A 20,725-nucleotide genomic window follows, 5' to 3' on the forward strand; every position below is an offset into this window, starting at 1 on the left:
TTTTTAACATGCAGATCCCTAATCTCCACCCCCAGACCTCCTGACTCTGACCTGCCGGGGCTGGTGCCCGGGAATGTGCGTTCATATCAAGGCCCCAGGTGGTTCAGGAAGGTCACCTCCATCACCCCTGAGAGATGGCACCTGGGGTCAGCAGTGGCATGCCCCAGCCACTTCCACTGGCAGCTGGCTCCACCAGAGTTCCCCAAGGGGAGCCAGCTTTCCCCTTGCAGGCAAGGAACACAGAGCCTGTCCCCTTATCAGAGAGGTTTGCCCTTCAAAGACGTGGAATCAGCTTCCCGACTCCCCGTGTGTCTTCCTCCTCCAATGTAAACACGCCCAACGCTTTCAACCATTTCCAGGAATGTCCCCCATCTCTGCCCACCCCCCATTCTGTCTGTGGTTCTTGGCAAACACAGCAGTGTGGTGGGCATAACCCTCCCAGTCAGCCGGGACCACAATGCAGACCAGAGGATAAGAACCTCCCGTGTACATTTCACAACACGGTCAGTTATCTTTTAAACACAGCAGCAACCTCATGTTGTTCCACATCCATCCAACCAGTGTTGGACGAGAAGCTGTAACACGAAAGGAGTTATTCTGGATCCAGGGAACAAGAATATTAGAAACAGCTAGTTCCTGACTCGAGCAGTTTGCAGAGCAATTGAAAAATAACTCTATGCCATACGATCCATCAATCCCACTCCTGGGCATACATCCAGACAAAATTATAATTTGAGAAGATGCACACATCCCAGTGTTCACAACAGAACCATTTACAATAACCAAGACATGGAAGCAACTTAAACGTCCACCCTCAGATGAATGAATAAAGAAGACATGGCATATACGGATACACATGTACGCTACATCTTCACATACGTGGACAGACATAGTGGAATACTACTAAGCCATGAAGAAGAATGAAAAATGCCCTCTGCAGCTCACAGTTTACCCGGGAAACTGAGGCAAAGCAAGTGAAAAACCAGAACGTGGATGGATCTAGAAATTATCATCCTAAGTGAAGTCGGGCCACTGAGAAAGACACCTATATGATATCACCTGTATGTGCAATCTAAAATACGACAGAAACGAACTTATCTATGAAGCAGAAACAGACTCACGGACACGGAGACCAGAGTGCGGTTCCCAAAGGGGCAAAAGGGAGGTGGGGTCAGGGGAGGGATGGATTAGGAGCTGGAATTAGCAGATGCAAACGATCACACAGAGGACAGATGAACAACAAGGTCCTACTGTGCCCCCCAGAGAACCACATTCAACACCCTATGATAAACCATAACGGGAGAGAGTATTTAAAAAGAACGCATATATGCCTATCACTGAATCATTCTGCTGTCCACCGGAAACTTATGCAATATTATAAACCAACTATGCTTCAATAACACACATATTTTTTAAAAAATTACATAACTCTAAAGGATGAAAGTGAAAGATGGAGAGTGAAAAAGTTGGCTTAAAGCTCAACATTCAGAAAATGAAGATCAAGGCATCTGGTCCCATCACTTCATGGGAAATAGCTGGGGAAACAGTGTCAGACTTTATTTTTTGGAGCTCCAAAATCACTGCAGATGGTAACTGCAGCCATGAAATTAAAAGACGCTTACTCTTTGGAAGGAAAGTTATGACCAACCTAGATAGCATATTGAAAAGCAGAGACATTACTTGGCCAACAAAGGTCTGTCTAGTCAAGGCTATGGTTTTTCCAGTGGTCATGTATGGATGTGAGAGTTGGACTATAAAGAAAGCTGAGCACCAACAAAGAATTGATGCTTTTGAACTGTGGTGTTGGAGAAGACTCTTGAGAGTCCCTTGGACTGCAAGGAGGTCCAACCAGTCCATCCTAAAGGAGATCAGTCCTGGGTGTTCATTGGTAGAAAGAAAGAAAGTGAAAGTGAAGTCGCTCAGTCGTGTCCAACTCTTTGCGACCCCATGGACTGTAGCCTACCAGGCTCCTTTGTCCATGGGATTTTCCAGGCAATAGTACTGGAGTGGATTGCCACTTCCTTCTCCAGGGGATCTTCCCAACCCAGGGATTGAACCTGGGTCTCCTGCATTGTAGAGACGCTTTACCGTCTGAGCCACCTGCTGATGCTAAAGCTGAAACTCCAATACTTTGGCCACCTCATGCGAAGAGTTGACTCACTGGAAAAGACCCTGATGCTGGGAGGGATTAGGGGCAGGAGGAGAAGGAGACGACCAAGGATGAGATGGCTGGATGGCATCACCGACTCAATGCACTTGAGTCTGGGTGAACTCCAGGAGTTGGTGATGGACAGGGAGGCCTGGCGTGCTGTGATTCATGGGGTCGCAAAGAGTCAGACACGACTGAGCGACTGAACTGAGCTGAACTGAAAGGAAGGTGGAACATGGTAAGTGCCAAAAGGAAGGGGACACAGATCCAGCCCAGGACATCACAGATGACGTCACAAAGAGGTGCACCAGGAAGGGTGCAGATGGGACTCGGTAGAGGGCTGGAGAGGACACAGATGGAGGGACTTCAGTGAGCAGGCAGGATCTGGAGAACCCCGCTGGGCCCCAGTTCAGAGCACTGGAGTACGGGAGGGGAGCGGTGGGCACGCTCTTCACCTGCATTAAACTTCTTCACTAGGACTGCTTTCAAATCAGGTATTCTCCATTCTGTATTATTGATTTTTTTTTTCTGCACTTGAATACAATTGATTTTTTTCATACTTAAATGCATCCTATTGCATTTTATTGAACTGGCTCTGACCTAACATTGCTAAACTAGTAGATGATGAGACTGGAAGGAGTTTAAGGAGCCAGGAAACCCTACTCAAAAACGAAGCTGGACTAGAGAAGCAGTTCTCAAGGGTTTTGGTTTGGTTTCTTTCCTTTCTTCTTCTTCTTTTTAAGAAGCAGTGAAAGAGTTTCCACAAAGGCCAATGAAGTCTAATTTGGAAGCCCAACATGCAGAAGCAGACAGACGCAAAAAAGAGCAGCTCTGGAACCCACTGCCATGGGCAGCTTATCCAGAATCGTGCCCGCCCCTCACGCGCAAGGGTTCCCTCAATCCTTCCCCCCAGCTCCATGTGCAACTGGAATGATTTTTTGTGGAGTCTGAGAGCATCTCATTTGAAAAGACCCTGATGCTGGGAAAGACTGAGGGCAGGAGAAGAAGGGGACGACGGAGGATGCGATGGTTGGATGGCATCGCCAACTCGATGGACGTGTTTGGGTGGACTCCGGGAGTTGGTGATGGGCAGGGAGGCCTGCCGTACTGCAGTTCATGGGGTCTCAGAGTCGGACACGACTGAGCGGCTGAACTGAGCTGAAGAGCACCTCTGTTCTTGGGATGCTGACGGCCACCCTGTATGCTCCACGGCCTCCCAGAGGTCCCCACCTTCTACACAGGACGCTGACCAAGATGTGGAAAGGGCAGGAGGCACAGGAGGGCAACCCCGGGCCCACGGAGGAAACCCTCCACCCGGTTAAAGGTGTTCTTAGAGAGTGTAGCCCCTCAACCGGTTCGCTCCCCTCATAGACCCTTCCTTTTTATTTGGTTTTCCTAAAATTCTCGGCCAACTGGACTTAAAAAGAACAAATTCCAAGGAGTAGCGCTTAATGATCCCTTAGAAGAATGCTCGCCAACCTGCTACGCTCACTAACCTCATGTACTAAGTTCTCAGAGAAGCACTGGCCCTGGCCCTGCGCTCACTTGTGGCTCCCAGGCTGGCTGCGCATTTAAAACATTCTCAGAAGGGCCACGGGGACTGTGCGAGAAAGCGTGCAGGCAGTTCTCGGAGCAAAGACCAGCCCTCGGCTGGCAGCCGGCAAGGAAGCAAGGCCTTCAGTCCTATAACCACCAGGAGCTGGATCAGGCCAGCAACCTGGATGAGCCTGGGAGCAGATCCTTCCACCAGAGCCTCCAGTAAGGACCACAGCCTTGCCACCCCCTGATTTCAAACTTATGAGACCCGGAGGAGCAGACCCAGTTGAGCTCACCTGGACTTCTGACCTCCAGAAATATACGACAATGCAGTGCACGTGTGTGTGTGTTTAAAGATCTTCTAGAATCATCTTCCCACCCTTCTAATTCCAAACACATCGAGAAAGCCTGAAGATAAAGCCTTTCTTGATTTTCACATTGAGGGTGAAATCCTTTTTATCATTCTGCAGCACGCACGGGATGGCTTAAAGCATACCACTTTTAAAAAATGCGCTTGTCCCATGATTCTGAAAACGGGATGATTTCTTTCCCTCTCCTTTCCTTTGCACCCAGGCTCTAAACTTGCTGTGTCCTGGGGTCTTCACCAGACCACACACTTGCCCCTCCGCTCTCATCAGCCTTCAAAGGTTCCTTGTGATTTAGGGCCTCTCACCACCCCTCAGGAAGCTTGACAAGGAAGAGAAGTTATTTACGGGCATGGGAAGGCCAGGGGGTGGGCATTCATTTTTAATGACTTCCCTCCCCTCGGTTAAAGAAATCAATCCTTCTGCCTGAATTTCCACCATTCATCACATTTCACAGCAGCTGACACACAGTAGGAACTCAATATTTATTTGTTGAATACATTTTTAAAAAGTCTAACTTAGTGTATAACTAAACTGTGAGCAGGAAGTGAAATATGGGAATTGGACAGGTAGGGCCATCTAGTTTATGGAAGAAAAAAGTGCAGATAGAAAGGAAAAGTCAAATTCTTCCTTTTAACCCCTAACTCCATAAGCTGTCACCAAGTCCAAGTTTAACTGTCTTCCTTAAAATACTCCTAGGATCGTGCCTGCCTTCTGTTCCCACTCAGTGGCAAACCATTGGCTTCCAAAGCCAATAGCCCAGGTCCCCAGCCCCTCCCCAGCCCCAGCTCATCATGGTCTTGAGAGTGACCTGCATCTGGGACCCAACCCTGGCCAACAGGACCCAAGGGAAACTCTGCTTGGGAGTTCCTGGGAAAGGTCTTGCTTGCTAATAAAAAAGGGCGCATGGCAGGAAACGCCCTGTTCTTCCCCATCGGCGTCATGTTCCCATGAGATGCTCGGATCTGCTGCAGCTGCCTGGGGGTCGGGGTCGTGAGAGGAGGCCTGGCAGACACGTCAAGGAGCAGGACGCAGGAGGTGACGGCACCCGTGTCCCTGGTGATGTCCCCAAGCCACTGAAACAGCTGACTCTGCAGCCACCGCCTTGCTCCAGACTTCCTGCCCAGGGAAACTCGATGACAGACCCCGGCCGTCCCGGCCACGGCCAGGCGGACATTCAGCGCGGACAGTGGAAAGCATCCTGAGTGATACTCCCAAAGAACACCCCTACTTGCTCACCTAGGGACCGCTCCCCCAGGCTTCTGTCTGCCTTCCTCTTTCCAGTCCGTTTCTCCAAACACGCATCACTTCGGGGCCAGCAGGCTGGACGCAGGGCTCTCTGATGAGAGATTCCCTCCTCGTCCCCTTCAGCCCGCAAGCCCAGCGCTTGCCTGGACCACACAGTCATCCGCAGACTCTCCCGCAACAGACGGCCCGGCAAGCACACACCCCGGGGCTCCTTTGCAGGTCTGTCTGTGCGTGCTGCGTCCATTTCCCAGGGCTGCCCTAACACGTGACCACAACCTTGGTGGCTTACAGCAACAGAACGTTTTGTCTCCCAGTGCTGGAGGCCACGGTCAGCATCGGCGCTCGGAAGCACAGTGTCAGCAGGGCAACGCCCCCTCTGGAGGCTCCAGCGGGGATCTGTTTCCTGTTTCTCCCCTCTGCGGATGGCCGGCTCCTTCCTGGGCTTGCGGCTGCGTCCCTGCGAGCTTCAAGGCCAGCATTTCAACTCTCTGAGCTCTCTTCACATCCCCTGACCCTCCTTCCCATTAGGTACCATGAGACTGGTCGTACGACCCAGCATATAATCCAGAATAATCCCCCACCCCAAGATCCTTAACTCTGATCACATCAGCAAAGACGCTTTTTCCAAATGAGGTTAACACGTACAGGTTCCAGGGCTTAGAGCCTGACACCCCTGGGGGGCATGGTCAGCCCACTACCCGTGTCTGCGTGTGCACACCCTCCCTGGGCACCTCGGGGAAGAGCTGCCTCTGGGAAAAGGAGCTAGAGACCGGAGGGCCAGAGGTAGGAGGAAGGGTCTTTTTTTTTTTTTTTTAATGTATAAGCTTTTGGAGTGCAAGAATTTTGTTTCAAATGATAAAACCCATAATAACTTTATCTCAATTTGCACCACAATTCATATCATCACACGGTATTTTTTAAACGGCACAGTCTGTCTTAGGCTAGATCCCGCAGAAGCAGACCCGAAAGTTACTTGCAAGTTCCTGCAAAGGCAAGGGTCCCAGCGAGGGGGAAGGGAAGCTGATGAAGCGAGCAAGGGGACAGCTGACGCGGCAGCCCCTGAACGGAAACTCAGCCTGACTCACGGGCGTCTTGGGGTACGCTGTGCTCAGAAGTGTCCCCCACGACGGGCAGCCAGGCTTTCATAGTCCTACCCTTCTTAGTGATGGACCTCTCCAGGTTTCAGACCCCTCCCCTCAGGGATGGACCACTCCGGGTTTCACACTCCTCCCCTCGGGGATGACCACCCCGGGTTTCACACTCCCCCCCTCGGGGATGGACCACCCCGGGTTTCAGACTCCTCCCCTCGGGGATGGACCACCCCGGGTTTCACACTCCCCCCCTCGGGGATGGACCATCCCGGGTTTCAGACCCCTCCCCTCTGGGATGGACCACCCCGGGTTTCACACTCCCCCCCCTCGGGGATGGACCACCCCGGGTTTCAGACTCCCCGCCTTGGGGATGGACCACCCTGGGTTTCACCCTCCCCCCCTCGGGGATGGACCACCCCAGGTTTCAGACTCCTCCCTTCGGGGATGGACCACCCTGGGTTTCAGACTCCCCCCCTCGGGGATGGACCACCCCGGGTTTCACACTCCCCCCCTCGGGGATGGACCACCCCGGGTTTCAGACTCCCCGCCTTGGGGATGGACCACCCTGGGTTTCACACTCCCCCCCTCGGGGATGGACCACCCCAGGTTTCAGACTCCTCCCTTCGGGGATGGACCACCCTGGGTTTCACACTCCCCCCCTCGGGGATGGACCACCCCAGGTTTCAGACTCCTCCCTTCGGGGATGGACCACCCTGGGTTTCAGACTCCCCCCCTCGGGGATGGACCACCCCGGGTTTCACACTCCTCCCCCTCGGGGATGGACCACCCCGGGTTTCACACTCCTCCCCCTCGGGGATGGACCACCCTGGGTTTCACACTCCCCCCCTCGGGGATGGACCACCCCGGGTTTCAGACCCCTCCCCTCTGGGATGGACCACCCCGGGTTTCACACTCCCCCCCTCGGGGATGGACCACCCCGGGTTTCAGACCCCTCCCCTCTGGGATGGACCACCCCGGGTTTCAGACTCCTCCCCTCGGGGATGGACCTCTCCAGGTTTCACACTCCCCGCCTTGGGGATGGACCACCCTGGGTTTCACACTACCCCCTCGGGGATGGACCACCCCAGGGGCATCTGAACCTCCAGGCACTGCTGGCTCCCCCTGCCCGAGCCCCAGGCTTGGTACCAGTGGCAGGTGGCAGGGAAGACACAGAGGAAGTGAAGCACAAGCGAGACGGGATCCAGAGGAACACCGCAGGGTCCTCTGTGTCTCCTAATGGTGACGAGAACGAACAGACGTGCTTTCTCCTCCGCTTCGCCCCTCGTCCCTCCGGCAGGAAGCCCCTCCTAACGCCCCCGGCTCATCCACATCCTGACTGTGGCCACCTCGCCGGAGCCCACTGGGCCCAGGGGCCTTGGTCAGCTCGGCTCTGCCCGCGAACGTCTTGTTAGCAGGACACCACCCGGCCTGGACGCCCTGCTGCATGTCTGCAGGAAGTCCCCTTCCCCCCTGGAGGCTCCCCACAGGCTGGGGCCTCTGCATTCTTGTCCTAGGACAGCGAAGAGCCTCTGACCCTCTGGGGTTCCCCGATTCCCTGAGGGTTCCCCGTTTTGTGCCCACAAATCCCCTTCACCCTAAATTATTTTTACTCCTACGTAATCCTCCGCTGAGGGCCAGCCGCATCTTAGGAACGGAGGGCTGGCACGAATCCAATCCCCCCTCGTCTCTGTGCTGTCGCTGCTGCAAGCCACGTGACACTCATGACCTCCACGCCAGGCTGCTGCTGACGAGGAGGAGGCAGAGGAAAACATCTGCCTGACAAGAACGAGAGAGGACCACACGGCCCTCCTGGGCTCCGCCCTCCCAGCACAGGGTGAGAGTCAGATCAGAAGTCAGGACTCAGGACTCAGGCCTTGGGACCTGCCTGGTGGTGCAGTGGTTAGGACTCTGCACTTGCATTGCCAAGGGCCTGAGCTAAGATCTCACAAGCCTCTTGGCACAGCCAAAAATAAAAAATAAAAGAGGACTCAGTGATCGGAGAGTGGCTTTTTTAAGTCACTGTTGTAAAATGTGATCTCCATCATTTGGGGAAGAAAACAATTAACCTAGGGAACACAGACCATACAAACTAAGCCGTCTTCCGACGAGTCTCTTACAGCCAAAGAGCACTGTAAGCCCTTTCCAGAGTCAAGAAGAAGGATTTCGAAAGTTCAGAAGGTTTAATATGGCCCCACGGCTAGAAGTGCTCCAAGGGAGGCTGGCTCCAGGTGGACATGTGAGTCCAGAGCAAGAGCTGGAAGCAGCTAAGAGAATGGATCAGTCTGTGGAGACTGAAAAGGGTAGAAGGGAAGTACCTGACCCCAGAGACAGCGGCAGAGGGAGGCAAAGCCAACAAAGGAGAAAGAAGGCCAAGTCTCGCATGAGATCGGGTACATTTGACTACCTACATATACACGTCATTCAGTCGCTAAGTTGTGTCCGCCTCTTTGCAACCCCGTGGACAGCAGCACACTAGGCCTCCCTGTCCTTCACTATCTCCTGCAGCTTGCTCAAACTCATGTGCACTGAGTCGGTGATGCCACCCAACCGTCTCATCCTCTGCCGCCCCCTTCTCCTCCTGCCTTCAATCTTTCCCAGCATCAGGGGCTTTTCCAATGAGTCAGCTCCTGTGACTCAGCATCAGGTGGCCCAAGTATTGGAGCTTCAGGTTTAGCATCATATTCAGGTACATACTCTGAATATAGCAGCATATTCAGGGTTGATTTCCTGTAGGATTGACTGGTTTCATCTCCTTGCTGTCCGAGGGACTCTGAAGAGTCTTCTCCAACAACACAAATTTGAAAGCATCAATTCTTTGGTGCTCAGCTTTCTTTATGGTCCATCTCTTACATGACTACTGGAAACACCACAGTTTTGACTATACAGACCTCCATTAGGAAAGTGATGTCTCTGCTTTTGAATATGCTGTCTAGGTTTGTCATAGCTAATATATATATATATACATACACACACATTTTAAAATTACGTTCAATCCCAGTGTTTACAGCAGCACAGTTTACACTGGGCGAGTCACAGCCGCAACTTACCGGTCCACAGACAGAAGAGCGGATACGGATGTGGGGCATATACACGACGGGATACTTGTGGGCAGTCACTACGCGGTGTCGGACTCTTGTGAGCCCATGGACTGCAGCCCGCCAGGCTCCTCTGTCCACGGGATTTCCCAGGCAAGAATCCTGCAGTGGGTTGGCATGTCCTTCTCCAGGGGATCTTTCCAGCCCAGGGACTGAACTCACATCTCCTGCACTGGCAGGTGTATTCTTTACCACTGAGTCACCAGGGAAGCCCAATGGAAACTACTCAGCCATAAAAAAGAATGAAACAATGCTGTCTGCAGCTGCATAAATGGACATAAGAATTACTATACCAAGTGAAGTCAGACAACGGCAATATCATATGATATCACTTATATGTGGAACCTAAAAATGGTACAAATGAAGCCATTTACAAAACAGAAATATATTCACAGATGTAGAAAACAAACTTACGGCTGCCATACAGAGAGGGAAAAATTGGGAGTTTGGAATTAGCAGATGCATAGCACTGTATCTAAAACAGATAAACAAGGTCCTACTCCACCACACAGGGAACTGTATTCATATCTTGCAGTGACTTACAATGGAAAAGAATCTGAAAAAGACTATGACATAAATAATTGAACCACTTTGCCATATACCTGGAACCTTGTAACTCTACTCGAATAAAAAACTCTGTTCAAAACAAGAAGCTACACAAGAGAAAAGACATGTAAGACAACAGAAAGTGGAATTACTCAATTTCTATTTTACTTTCTTTTCCACAAGGAGAAAATAAATACACCTAAAGCCTTAGGTGTATAAAATGGTTCAATAAATACAGCTAAATACACCTTACCCACTTCCCTGGTGGCTGAGATGATAAGGGGTCTGCCTGCCTGCAATGCAGGAGACCCAAGCTCAATCCCTGGGTTGGGAAGATCCCCTGGAGAAGGAAATGACAACCCACTTCAGGATTCTTGCCTGGAAAATCCCATGGACAGAGGAGACTGGTGGGCTACAGTCCACGAGGTTGCAGAGTCGGACACGACTGAGCGACTTCACTCTCTCTCTCAAAACCTCAGAGAAGAAAGGCTGTGGGGATACAGAACTAGCTATCTTCTAAAAACAAGTTTTTGATTCCTCAAGTGAATGAATAATTCTATACATAAACTATTATGGGTAAAGCCACCTTCTGCCCTTCCATTCCCAGTCATAGGTAACCACTCTCGCCAACTTGATGGCAGTCCTTCCAGGCCTTTCTCTGCGCCTGCATATTCCCACAGAATATACATTATATTATTTTGTGATGCTTTTTTCCCCATTAAAGGTATCACACTGGTGAGGGTATCTCTGTATCGGTCAGGGTTCTCCTGAGAGACAGAACCAGCAGAACAGGTAGAGAACAGAGACAGACTTTTAGACAGACAGAAGGACAGACAGGGACAGAGATTCTGATTTAGAGGAACTGGCCTGTACGACTTGGGGGCTGGCAAGTCCAGCTCTGCAGGGCAGGCCCGCTCTTGAGGTCCTCAACCGGCTGGATGAGGTCTACGCACATTACGGAGGGTCCAGTGTCCTCACCTGCACGTCAGTCGTACACTCCACTGCAACATCTACACGCGTGTCTGACCAAACCACTGGCTGCCCCAGCCTGACGGGCCGTCACATAAAGGTAACCATCGCAGTTAACCTGCAACTTGTCTCCTCGGTGACCAGCATCTCCCGGAGTTCCTTCCGTGTCAGTTCATACAGAATGACCGCATGCACGGTAAGGAGGCACCATCCTCTGTTCAACCATTCCCCTGCTGATGGACACGCACCTTACTTCCTTTTGCCCGTTACTAACGATGCTGAAATCATGTCCTGGTATCTATCTGCCTTCTGGTGAACAAATGCCTGTGTTTTTCCAAAAGAGATGGACGTCACGTGTGGATGTCACAAATCATGGGTAGGGGTGGGCGTTGAAAACTTTTCACAGAGGTTGGCAACCTGACTTCCAAAGCAACCTCAATTGTTTTAATGATGAATTTAAAATTCATCAAGCCAAGAAGAATTCCATTTTAAGGAAGCAGTGCTCAGCACACACTGGCATGTCACTATCAGAAGTGGAAGTGAGGAACTTGATCAAAGGGAACGCTGGGAGGAGAGACGTCTCCCTCACCCAGCCACCGGCAGACTCCGCTGAGCTGTGGTTTGCTCTGGGTGGGACGCAGTGGAACTGCCGCCTGGGAGGGCAGGCCTGGTCCTTTCTCGGCAGCAATCATCCACGGGAAAATCTCCCGTATCACAGAAACAAGGCCGAGATCTGCTGCTGTTGGCACTAAAGGCTATGATCTCAGAACCAAAATAATTATCTTGGAGAAACTGTGGCAGAGAAAAAAAAAGCCAGATGGTTTTAAAAGGACAAATATTGGCGTCCTTGTTGAAGCAGAAGGTGGTGAATTCTAGATACTGCAGGCATTGCTGTTACTCCCTGGCAAATCCCAGTGTGGACCGTTAGAGGGATGGTTGGGAGCCCATGGAAACAGAAGATGGGCCCTCAGAAGCCCGCAGAAGTCCATGCAGAACAGGGGGACGTACGGGGGCGGGGGGTGGAGGGTACCCCAGAGTGGTTCCAGTTACAGAAATGCCTCGTATCAAGCCTCTCCTGAGTCCTTCAGGGACAGGATGGGGACTGCTGGGTGGAATGACAGGCCATCTTGAACCTCTGCAGACAGGGCTGGGGTTACCAAGGAAAGGTTTCCGCAGCACGCTGAAGGGCTGAGGCCTCCAGCCAGTCTGCCTGAGTCCAGGCAGGTAGGAGCAGCCTGACACAGGAAAGGCTCAGAGAAGCCCGAGCTGGGAAGATCCCCAGATGTAGGATACTATCCTGATCACAAATGTCTCAGTAGGCTGGAAAAAGGGCAGAAACCAAAGGGAGGAGATGCCGTGGAGGCAATTCAACAGCAGATCGAACCTACAGGTAGAGGAAGGAGAGACCCCTGAGGACAGCACCGCCCGGGATGAAACCTACGGGGATTCAGGGGCTCTAACGGGGGAGTCCCAGTGGGCATGGACGGATGTGAGAGCTGGACCATAAAGAAGGCTGAGCACTGAAGAATTGATGCTTTTGAACTGTGGTGTTGGAGAAGACTCTTGAGAGTCCCTTGGACTGCAAGGAGATCCAATCAGTCCATCCTAAAGGAGACCAGTCCTGGGTGTTCATTGGAAGGACTGAAGCTGAAGCTGAAACTCCAATACTACGGCCACCTGATGCAAAGAGCTGACTCATTAGAAAAGACCCTGATGCTAGGAAAGATTGAGGGCAGGAGGAGAAGGGGACGACAGAGGATGAGATGGCTGGATGGCATCACCAACTCGATGGACATGAGTTTGAGTAAACTCTGGGAGTCGGTGATGGACAGGGAGGCCTGGAGTGCTGCGGTCCATGGGGTCACAAAGAGTCGGACACGACTGAGCGATTGAACTGAACTGAACTGAATGGAGGACCCCAAAGCCCATCCTGTCTCCAGCTGCACGAGAAGCCCAGGAGGCAGGCGGCTCTCCAGGAGGCCCTTCAGATCCCGGACGATGCACAGCTGAGCACTTCCAGGTGAGCCTGCTGTGTTCCCACACCTGTGCAGGTCAGTCAGACCTGTTACCACAGCTCCATGTCTTAATTTAAATTATTTAAAGTGGATAGGAAGTGCAACAAAAGTTGTTTCCAGGAAAACTAGGTAGAACGCTTTGAAGAGACCTGACAAAGGACAGCTGGATAAGAAACAACAACTGCGGCCACTGTCCGGGGTGGGTGGGGAGGGGTGGAGCCGGACAAGACCAGGAAAAAGCAGAAGCAGAAGGATTCTGCAGTCAGGGCCCTCTGCTGCACGTTAAAGACACTGACGCTGGCTCTGGGTTACGGCACACTTTGGTTTATAAAAGAAGGATGAAGCAGAATTCTAACCAGCAGACCCCAAACTCCAAAAGACTGGCGCACGGATGGGCGCTTCCATATTTTATACTAAACTGGATAAGATGTGAATATGATTTTTTCTTTTTTTAAAATTGCATCAGAGTTGATTTACAATGTTGTGCTAATTTCTGCTGTCTAGCAAAGTGACTCAGCTGCACACATATATATCCCTTTTCATACGCTTTTTCATTGTGGTTTATCACGGGATACTGACTCTAATTCCCTGCGCTATACGGTAGGAGCTTGCTGCTTACCCCTCCTACACATGCTAGTTTGCGTCTGCACTCCCACACTCCCAGCCCTTCCCTCCGAATGATGCTCTTCCGCTCTTTCGCATGACTTTTTCACTTACCCACCAGCTCCCACACCAACTGCGTCGGCCCAAGGTGCTCCCCTCACTGTGTTATGCTTGGTTCCGGTAGCAGGTTTCACAAGAAGCTCGCAGACACTGCAGGAGAGAGGGCTGCAGATGCAGAAGGCCCCACGGCCCCCGAGCGCCTGGCCCCGCGGCTCTGGCGGGCGGGCAGGCTGAAGGCCGTGGCACGGGGAGCCCAGCGCTCGCCTCTGCCCCTTCACCTGTTGGTCTGCACCGTCTCCCTTCCTCTCGGAGAACTACCCCCTCTGCTCACACGCCACACTGTAAATTAAGTCAGCTCAAAGAACATAAAGAAAACACACATCCCAAATGCCCTCTGGATGGGCTTTCGTCCCATTCACAACTGCCTTTAATCTTAGGCCGGGGGTTTCCAACCGACACTAATGCAATTATTATATTGGCCTCTGACTGCACACGTTCCCTAGTCCAGCCTCCTCTGTGCTTTTAGGACGAGGTTAACACAACAGGCCGAGGACCCTTCTATCTGAAGATCCCAGGTGACTGAAGAAAGCAAGCCCTATTTACTTACTATAAACATTCACCGCTTTTAAATCCATTATCTCTTTTCATTCTCATCGGCTTGGAGAGGTGGTTACTGGTGTCTTCATTTGCACAAGTGAAAAATGGAAAAGCAGACGGGGCGAGGGGTGGGGGTGGTTTCCTTCTCACACTCAGTCGGCGAGAAATAAAAGAGCAGGACGCCTACCCAGGGGAGACTCGAGAATCCACATTCTCTTTGCAACCTACTACACTGTCTGTAGAGCTGTGAACAGCCACGTAGGTTTTCTAATGAAAGTGTGTGCATGTGTGCGTGTGTGTGTGTGTGTGTGTGTAGAGGGAGAGAGAGAGAGAGGAAGGCCAGGAAGACGTGGCTGAATTAGAAAGGCATGCCTGCACCCAGGGTTTGAGGAATCAGCGTGTCCAGGAGTAAAGGGGCCGGATGAGGACAAGCCAGTCCCAGCTCTGAGAAGAAAAAGAGCTGCTCAGAGGTCTTCTGCGGTTAGAGCCCTGGGAGCTTCCCGCAGGATAGCGGCTGCCAGACAAGCAGGGCCAACCACAAGCCAAGAGGGCCCTGCCCAGGCTTGAACGGAAAGGTCCTCCCAGAGGCCGAAAGGGTGGGGAGGAGAGGAAGGGGCCCGGCCTGGAGGACCCGGTCAGGGAGCTGGACGATGCCCGCACGTGTGTGCAGGGCAGGAGCCGTCTGGGGGCTGCGGCAAGGCTGACAGAGCTCTTCCGACCGCTGGGTCAGAGGCAAGGCCACCCGGACTGGACCCTGCTGGGTGGCGCCGGTAAGACCTGCACACACGTGGCTCCTGCAAGCGGGGGCCGATTCTCACAGCTGGTGGAAGTGGGGAACTCTGGCGACAGTCTGGATGTCTGTCTTTTAAAAAGCTTTCCAAGTGATTCTGATACAAGCCCAGTTTTGAGAAACACCGGTCTACCCTTTGGCACAATGCAAGAAGCAACTTCTGGGTGGCTTGGAAAACAAAGGAAAACATCTGCTGACAGCTGAATGGATAAAGACGATGTGCATGTATGTTCGGTGGTATATCACCCAGCCACAAAAAAAGATGAAATGATGCCATCTGCAGCAACATGGATGGCCCCAGAGATGATCACACTAACTGAAGTAAGCCAAAGACAAATGAGATATCACTTACATGTGCAATCTTTAAAAAGACACAAATAAATGTATATACAAAACAAAAATAGACCCACAGACATAGAAAACAAACATGGTTACTAAAGGGGAGGGATTGGGGACTAACAAGGACCAACTGTGAAAACTACATTCTGTAAGCCTATAAAGGAAAAGAATATGGAAAGTGTACATAAAGTATATAGAATATAAAGGACAGAAGTGGCCTGGACCTCACAGAAGCAGAAGATGTTAAGAGGTGGCAAGAATACACAGAACTGTACAAAAGAGATCTTCATGACCCAGATGTGATCACTCACCTAGAGCCAGACATCCTGGAATGTGAAGTCAAGTGGGCCTTAGGAAGCATCACCACGAACAAAGCTAGTGGAGGTGATGGAATTCCAGTTGAGCTATTTCAAACCTTGAAAGATGATGCTGTGAAAGTGCTGCACTCAATATGCCAGCATATTTGGATAACTCAGCAGTGGCCACAGGACTGGAAAAGGTCAGTTTTCATTCAAACCCCAAAGAAAGGCAATGCCAAAGAATGCTCAAACTACCTCACAGTTGCACTCATCTCACATGCTAGTAAAGTAATGCTCAAAATTCTCCAAGCCAGGCTTCAGCAATACGTGAACCGTGAACTTCCAGATGTTCAAGCTGGTTTTAGAAAAGGCAAAGGAACCAGAGATCAAATTGCCAACATCCGCTGGATCATGGAAAAAGCAAGAGAGTTTCAGAAAAACATCTATTTCTGCTTTATTGACTATGCCAAAGCCTTTGACTGTATGGATCACAATAGACTGTGGAAAATTCTTCAAGAGATGGGAATACTAGACCACCTGACCTGTCTTTTGAAAAACCTATATGCAGGTCAGGAAGCAACAGTTAGAACTGGACATGGAACAACAGACTGGTTCCAAATAGGAAAAGGAGTACGTCAAGGCTGTGTATTGTCATCCTGCTTATTTAACTTCTACGCAGAGTACATCATGAGGACCGCTGGACTGGAAGAAACACAAGCTGGAATCAAGATTGCTGGGAGAAATATCAATAACCTCAGATATGTAGATGACACCACCCTTATGGCAGAAAGTGAAGAACTAAAGAGCCTCTTGATGAAAGTGAAAGAGGAGAGTGAAAAAGTTGGCTTAAAGCTCATCATTCAGAAAACGAAGATATGGCATTTGGTCCCATCACTTCATGGAAAATAGATGGGGAAACAGTGGAAACAATGGCTGACTTATTTCTGGGCTCCAAAATCACTGCAGATGGTGACTGCAGCCATGAAATTAAAAGATGTTTACTTCTTGGAAGGAAAGTTATGACCAACCTAGACAGCATATTCAAAAGCAGAGACATTACTTTGCCAACAAAGGTCCGTCTAGTCAAGGCTATGGTTTTTCCACTGGTTATGTATGAATGTGAGAGTTGGACTAAAGAAAGCTGAGCATGGAAGAAATTGATGCTTTTGCACTGTGGTGTTGGAGAAGACTCTTGAGTCTGTTGGACTGCAAGGAGATCCAACCAGTCCATCCTAAAGGAAATCAGTCCTGGGTGTTCACTGGAAGGACTGATGTTACAGCTGAAACTCCAATACTTTGGCCATCTGATGTGAAGAGCTGACTCATTGGAAAAGACCCTGATGCTGGGAAGATTGAGAGCAGGAGGAGAAGGGGACGACAGAGAATGAGATGGTTGGATGGCATCACCAACTCAATGGATGTGGGTTTGCATGGACTCCAGGAGTTGGTGATGGACAGGGAGACCTGGCGTGCTGTGATTCATGGGGTTGCAAAGAGTCGGACAAGACTGAGCGACTGAACTGAACTGAATATACATAAAACTGAATCACTTTGCTATACACCTGAAACTAACATGACACTGTAAATCACCTATACTTCAATCAAAAAAATAATAGTAATTTTAAAAATGGACAAGGGGGAAGAAAAGACAACCGTGTCCTTATTTAAGTTTATAACCAAATCCCCCTCCTGCAGATATTTCAGACTGTAGGCATTCCCTCCAGTTACACATCAAGGTCACATTTTGAAATTTCAATACTGCAAACGCTGAAGAAAGACGAATCATTGGGGTACTTTTCCCATCACCCTTTGCATCAAATATCACATTACCATAGACGCCTGGAGAAAGGAGTGTCTGTACTGTTCTTTCAGACATTAGTTCTTTAGAACTGAGTGAGCTTCAGAATCACTTTGAGGGCTTGTTATAACTCTAATGGCGGGACGTCCCTGATGGTCCAGTAGCTAAGACTCCATGCTCCCAAAGCAGGGGACTGCGTTCAATCCCTGGTCAGGGAACTGGATCCCACATCCCACAGCTAAGACCCGGTGTGCGTGCGTGCTAAGTCACTTCACTTGTGCCTGACTCTGTGCGACCCATGGACTGTCGCCTGCCAGGCTCCTCTGCCCATGGCATTCTCCAGGCAAGAAGACTGGAGTGGGTTGCCACGCTCTCCTCCAGGGGATCTTCCCAGACCTTGAACTCAGGTCTCCTGCGTTGTAGGCAGATTCTTTACCATCTGAGCTACCAGGGAAACCGAAGAATACTGGAGTGGGTAGCCTATCCCTTCTCCAGCGGATCTTCCTGACTCAGGAATCAAACCAGAGTCTCCCGCATTGCAGGCGGATTCTTTACCTGCCGAGCTACCAGGGAAGCCCACCCCACCCTCTGCAACAACAGCAGCAGCAGCAACACACAATTGGGCCCACCTCCAGGGCTTCGGATTTGCTGGGTCCAGAGTGGGGCCCGAGCATCTGTGTTTCTAACACCTCATCAAGGGCTGCTGCCACTGCTGACCCCGGAACCACACTCTGAGAACCACTTTCGTAGGCAGTTCCGGATCACTGCCATCTAGCCATCTTTCCTGAGGAAACCGCAAAAGTGAAGTTGCTCTGTCATGTCCGACTCTTTGCAACCCCATGGACTGTAGCCTACCGGGCTTCTCCGTCCATGGGATTTTCCAGGCAAGAGTACTGGAGCGGGTTGCCATTTCCTTCTCCAGAGGATCTTCCTGACCCAGGGATTGAACCCGGGTCTCCCGCATTGTAGGCAGATGCTTTACCGTCTGAGCCACCAAAGTCCCCCTTTAATAGCCATTTTAATGGGCGGAGAACAAGGGATTTGACGCGGGTCCCTGCGGCGCTGCCGCCAACCTCGCATGTGCAAAATTGCGCACGTGTTTCTGCGGTAGCCACGCCTCCGTTGCCGACACAGCCCGTGTCCCAGTGGGCTGCAGCACGCGGGGGCGGGTGGCCAGCTCGGGCCCGTCTGGATGGTCCTTGAGATCGCCCACCTGCCGCCCGCCCTGTCCCACCACCCAGAGCCTGCACCCACCCCCGGAGGCGGGCTGGGTGAACGGACTGCCGTCTCACAGCTGACGAGGGTCCCCACGCGGGGTGCGGCCATGAACTGCCCACACTGGACTCTCGTTCTCAAGCGTCTCACTTCCTTGGCACCCCATTTCCAGTCAGGTGCATGGAGGCCCCCGGGGACCCACGTCAGGTGGGGGTCCCTGGTGGAGGGGGCGGCAGACCAGGTCACCACCCACTCCCACCTTCCTCTCTACCTAGGACCGCGGGACTCTCGGTCCCTAGCCTGACTGGCCCGGTTGCTGTGCTGGGATTCCCCTTTCTGATCATCACAGCTTGTCCGTGGACTCTGTTCTGCCACACCTGCGAGCAGTTACTGCCCATCCTGGCTCCGAGGCAGGCTGCCCCCAGCAGCTCTGCTCAGGACGGCCACAGGCTGAAGGGCTGGGAGCGACAGTGCCCGGGGGCTGGCCGCCAGCTGGCACAGGGCTGGCAGGTCCCCGTGCCCTCACTCCTCACAGAGAGCCGCTTCCTCGTCTGTGGCACAGGTGGTCCCGTCTGGCGGGGCCCCCGAGCCCACCGACCCAGTGTGCTCCCAAGGTGGCTCGAGAGCATTCAGACAGCAGTCCCCTAGCTTCAATCACCCCAGGTGCTGGGTGGGCGAGAGATGGGTCTAAAACATCCACGGTTTCACAGCTTTAAAATCTACACCAGCAAACCTAAGAAATGTCCCACCTCTTCCCAAACCCCAGCAGAACACAGCTTGAGGAATTCCTCTGCCCAGAGCCCAGACTGCTGGCCTTCCGGGTCAACATGCCGAAGCCGTCCTTTAGCACCTAATGGGCCAGGGGCCTAACCGCTCGGTGCCTCGGTCTCCTCATCTGTAAAACGGGAGCCGTCACAGCACTCACTCAGACTCACCGTGACGGTTCAGAGCACAGGCGCGTATACTCCTGTTCTGGTGTATGAATTTCTGTGGCCCCTGTCAGAGGGGGCCCAGAGGGTCATGCTCCAGTGATGATGCCGCTCTCCTTACGGGGTCCACAACCCATGCGTCTACCTCACTTACGTCACTTAGACCTTTCAGACGAGTGAAGAGGACTCTTTTCTGCCCAGTGGTCTGGCACACATGATGTGTGTTTTCTACTGAAAGGGAAAAGTGGGGGGCCCTCCCCAACCTTGGGGGGCACAGGAGGGTCCCCAAGGACAACAGGGGTCCTGGGGGTGTCCAGCCGTCCACCTGCTGTCGAGGGGCAGCCTCGCTCGGAGGAGTGAGCGGATGAAACCACCGCGGTCCAAACAAAAAAGCATCACAGCCAAGCCCCACACTTACGTCCAGAACCGTCCACTGTTCGACTACAATAGCGTCGTAGCCCTGCGTGGCTCTGCTGTCTTCTGTGGAAACAGCTTCAAAGATGAACACTCCATCTGTCAAGTCGTGCAAGGAATCTGTGGAGAAAGAAAAAGCAAGGGGCGGGGGGTGGTGGTTGCTGTAAACCGTCTGTGGCAGAAGCCTCACAAACAGCAAAAATGTTCACTGCATTCATTAATAATCCCAATCAGAACATCTTTTCAGCATGTTAATTAAAGAAGGCACACACAGCCGTAGAGTCTAGCCCCATCAGAATGAATGAGACTCATTTACCTCGCAGTTTTGAATAATATCCTTGATTTTATGAGCCCAAATCTCATTGTTAGCAATCACCATTTGATTTCACACGTTTACCTTCCTTTTCACGCTCCAGCATCAGGAAGCACTGGGGAGAATGGATCCGGGGGCGGGGGAGAAACGCAGTCATTCAGGGACAGTTTTTAGGAGAAAACGATATGGAGGGGAGAGAGATTATTCAGAAGGGGGGCTGGGTGGGACACAGCAGCTCTGGGCTCGCAGACCAGGTCCACAGGCGCTGGCTCCTTGGCAACTGCGTGGCGTGCGTGCCGAGCACAGGACGCTCTCGTCAGGAAGTGAAGCCTGGGGGAAGGGGGACTTTTTCCA

General features: G+C 51.8%; 1 protein-coding gene across 1 annotated transcript in view; it reads right to left on the reverse strand.

Annotated features, from left to right (window-relative positions):
* The window catches only part of RFTN1 (raftlin, lipid raft linker 1), a 231,686-nt gene that overhangs the window by 29,701 nt on the left and 181,260 nt on the right, over positions 1-20,725 (reverse strand). Inside the window, exon 7 of the mRNA XM_068972288.1 lies at positions 20,063-20,178. Within this exon, the coding sequence (XP_068828389.1) occupies positions 20,063-20,178 (116 nt within the window). The remainder of the gene's footprint in view (positions 1-20,062; positions 20,179-20,725) is intronic.

This window comes from Capricornis sumatraensis, chromosome 1, assembly GCF_032405125.1.
Source record: "Capricornis sumatraensis isolate serow.1 chromosome 1, serow.2, whole genome shotgun sequence".
Lineage (NCBI taxonomy): Eukaryota > Metazoa > Chordata > Mammalia > Artiodactyla > Bovidae > Capricornis > Capricornis sumatraensis.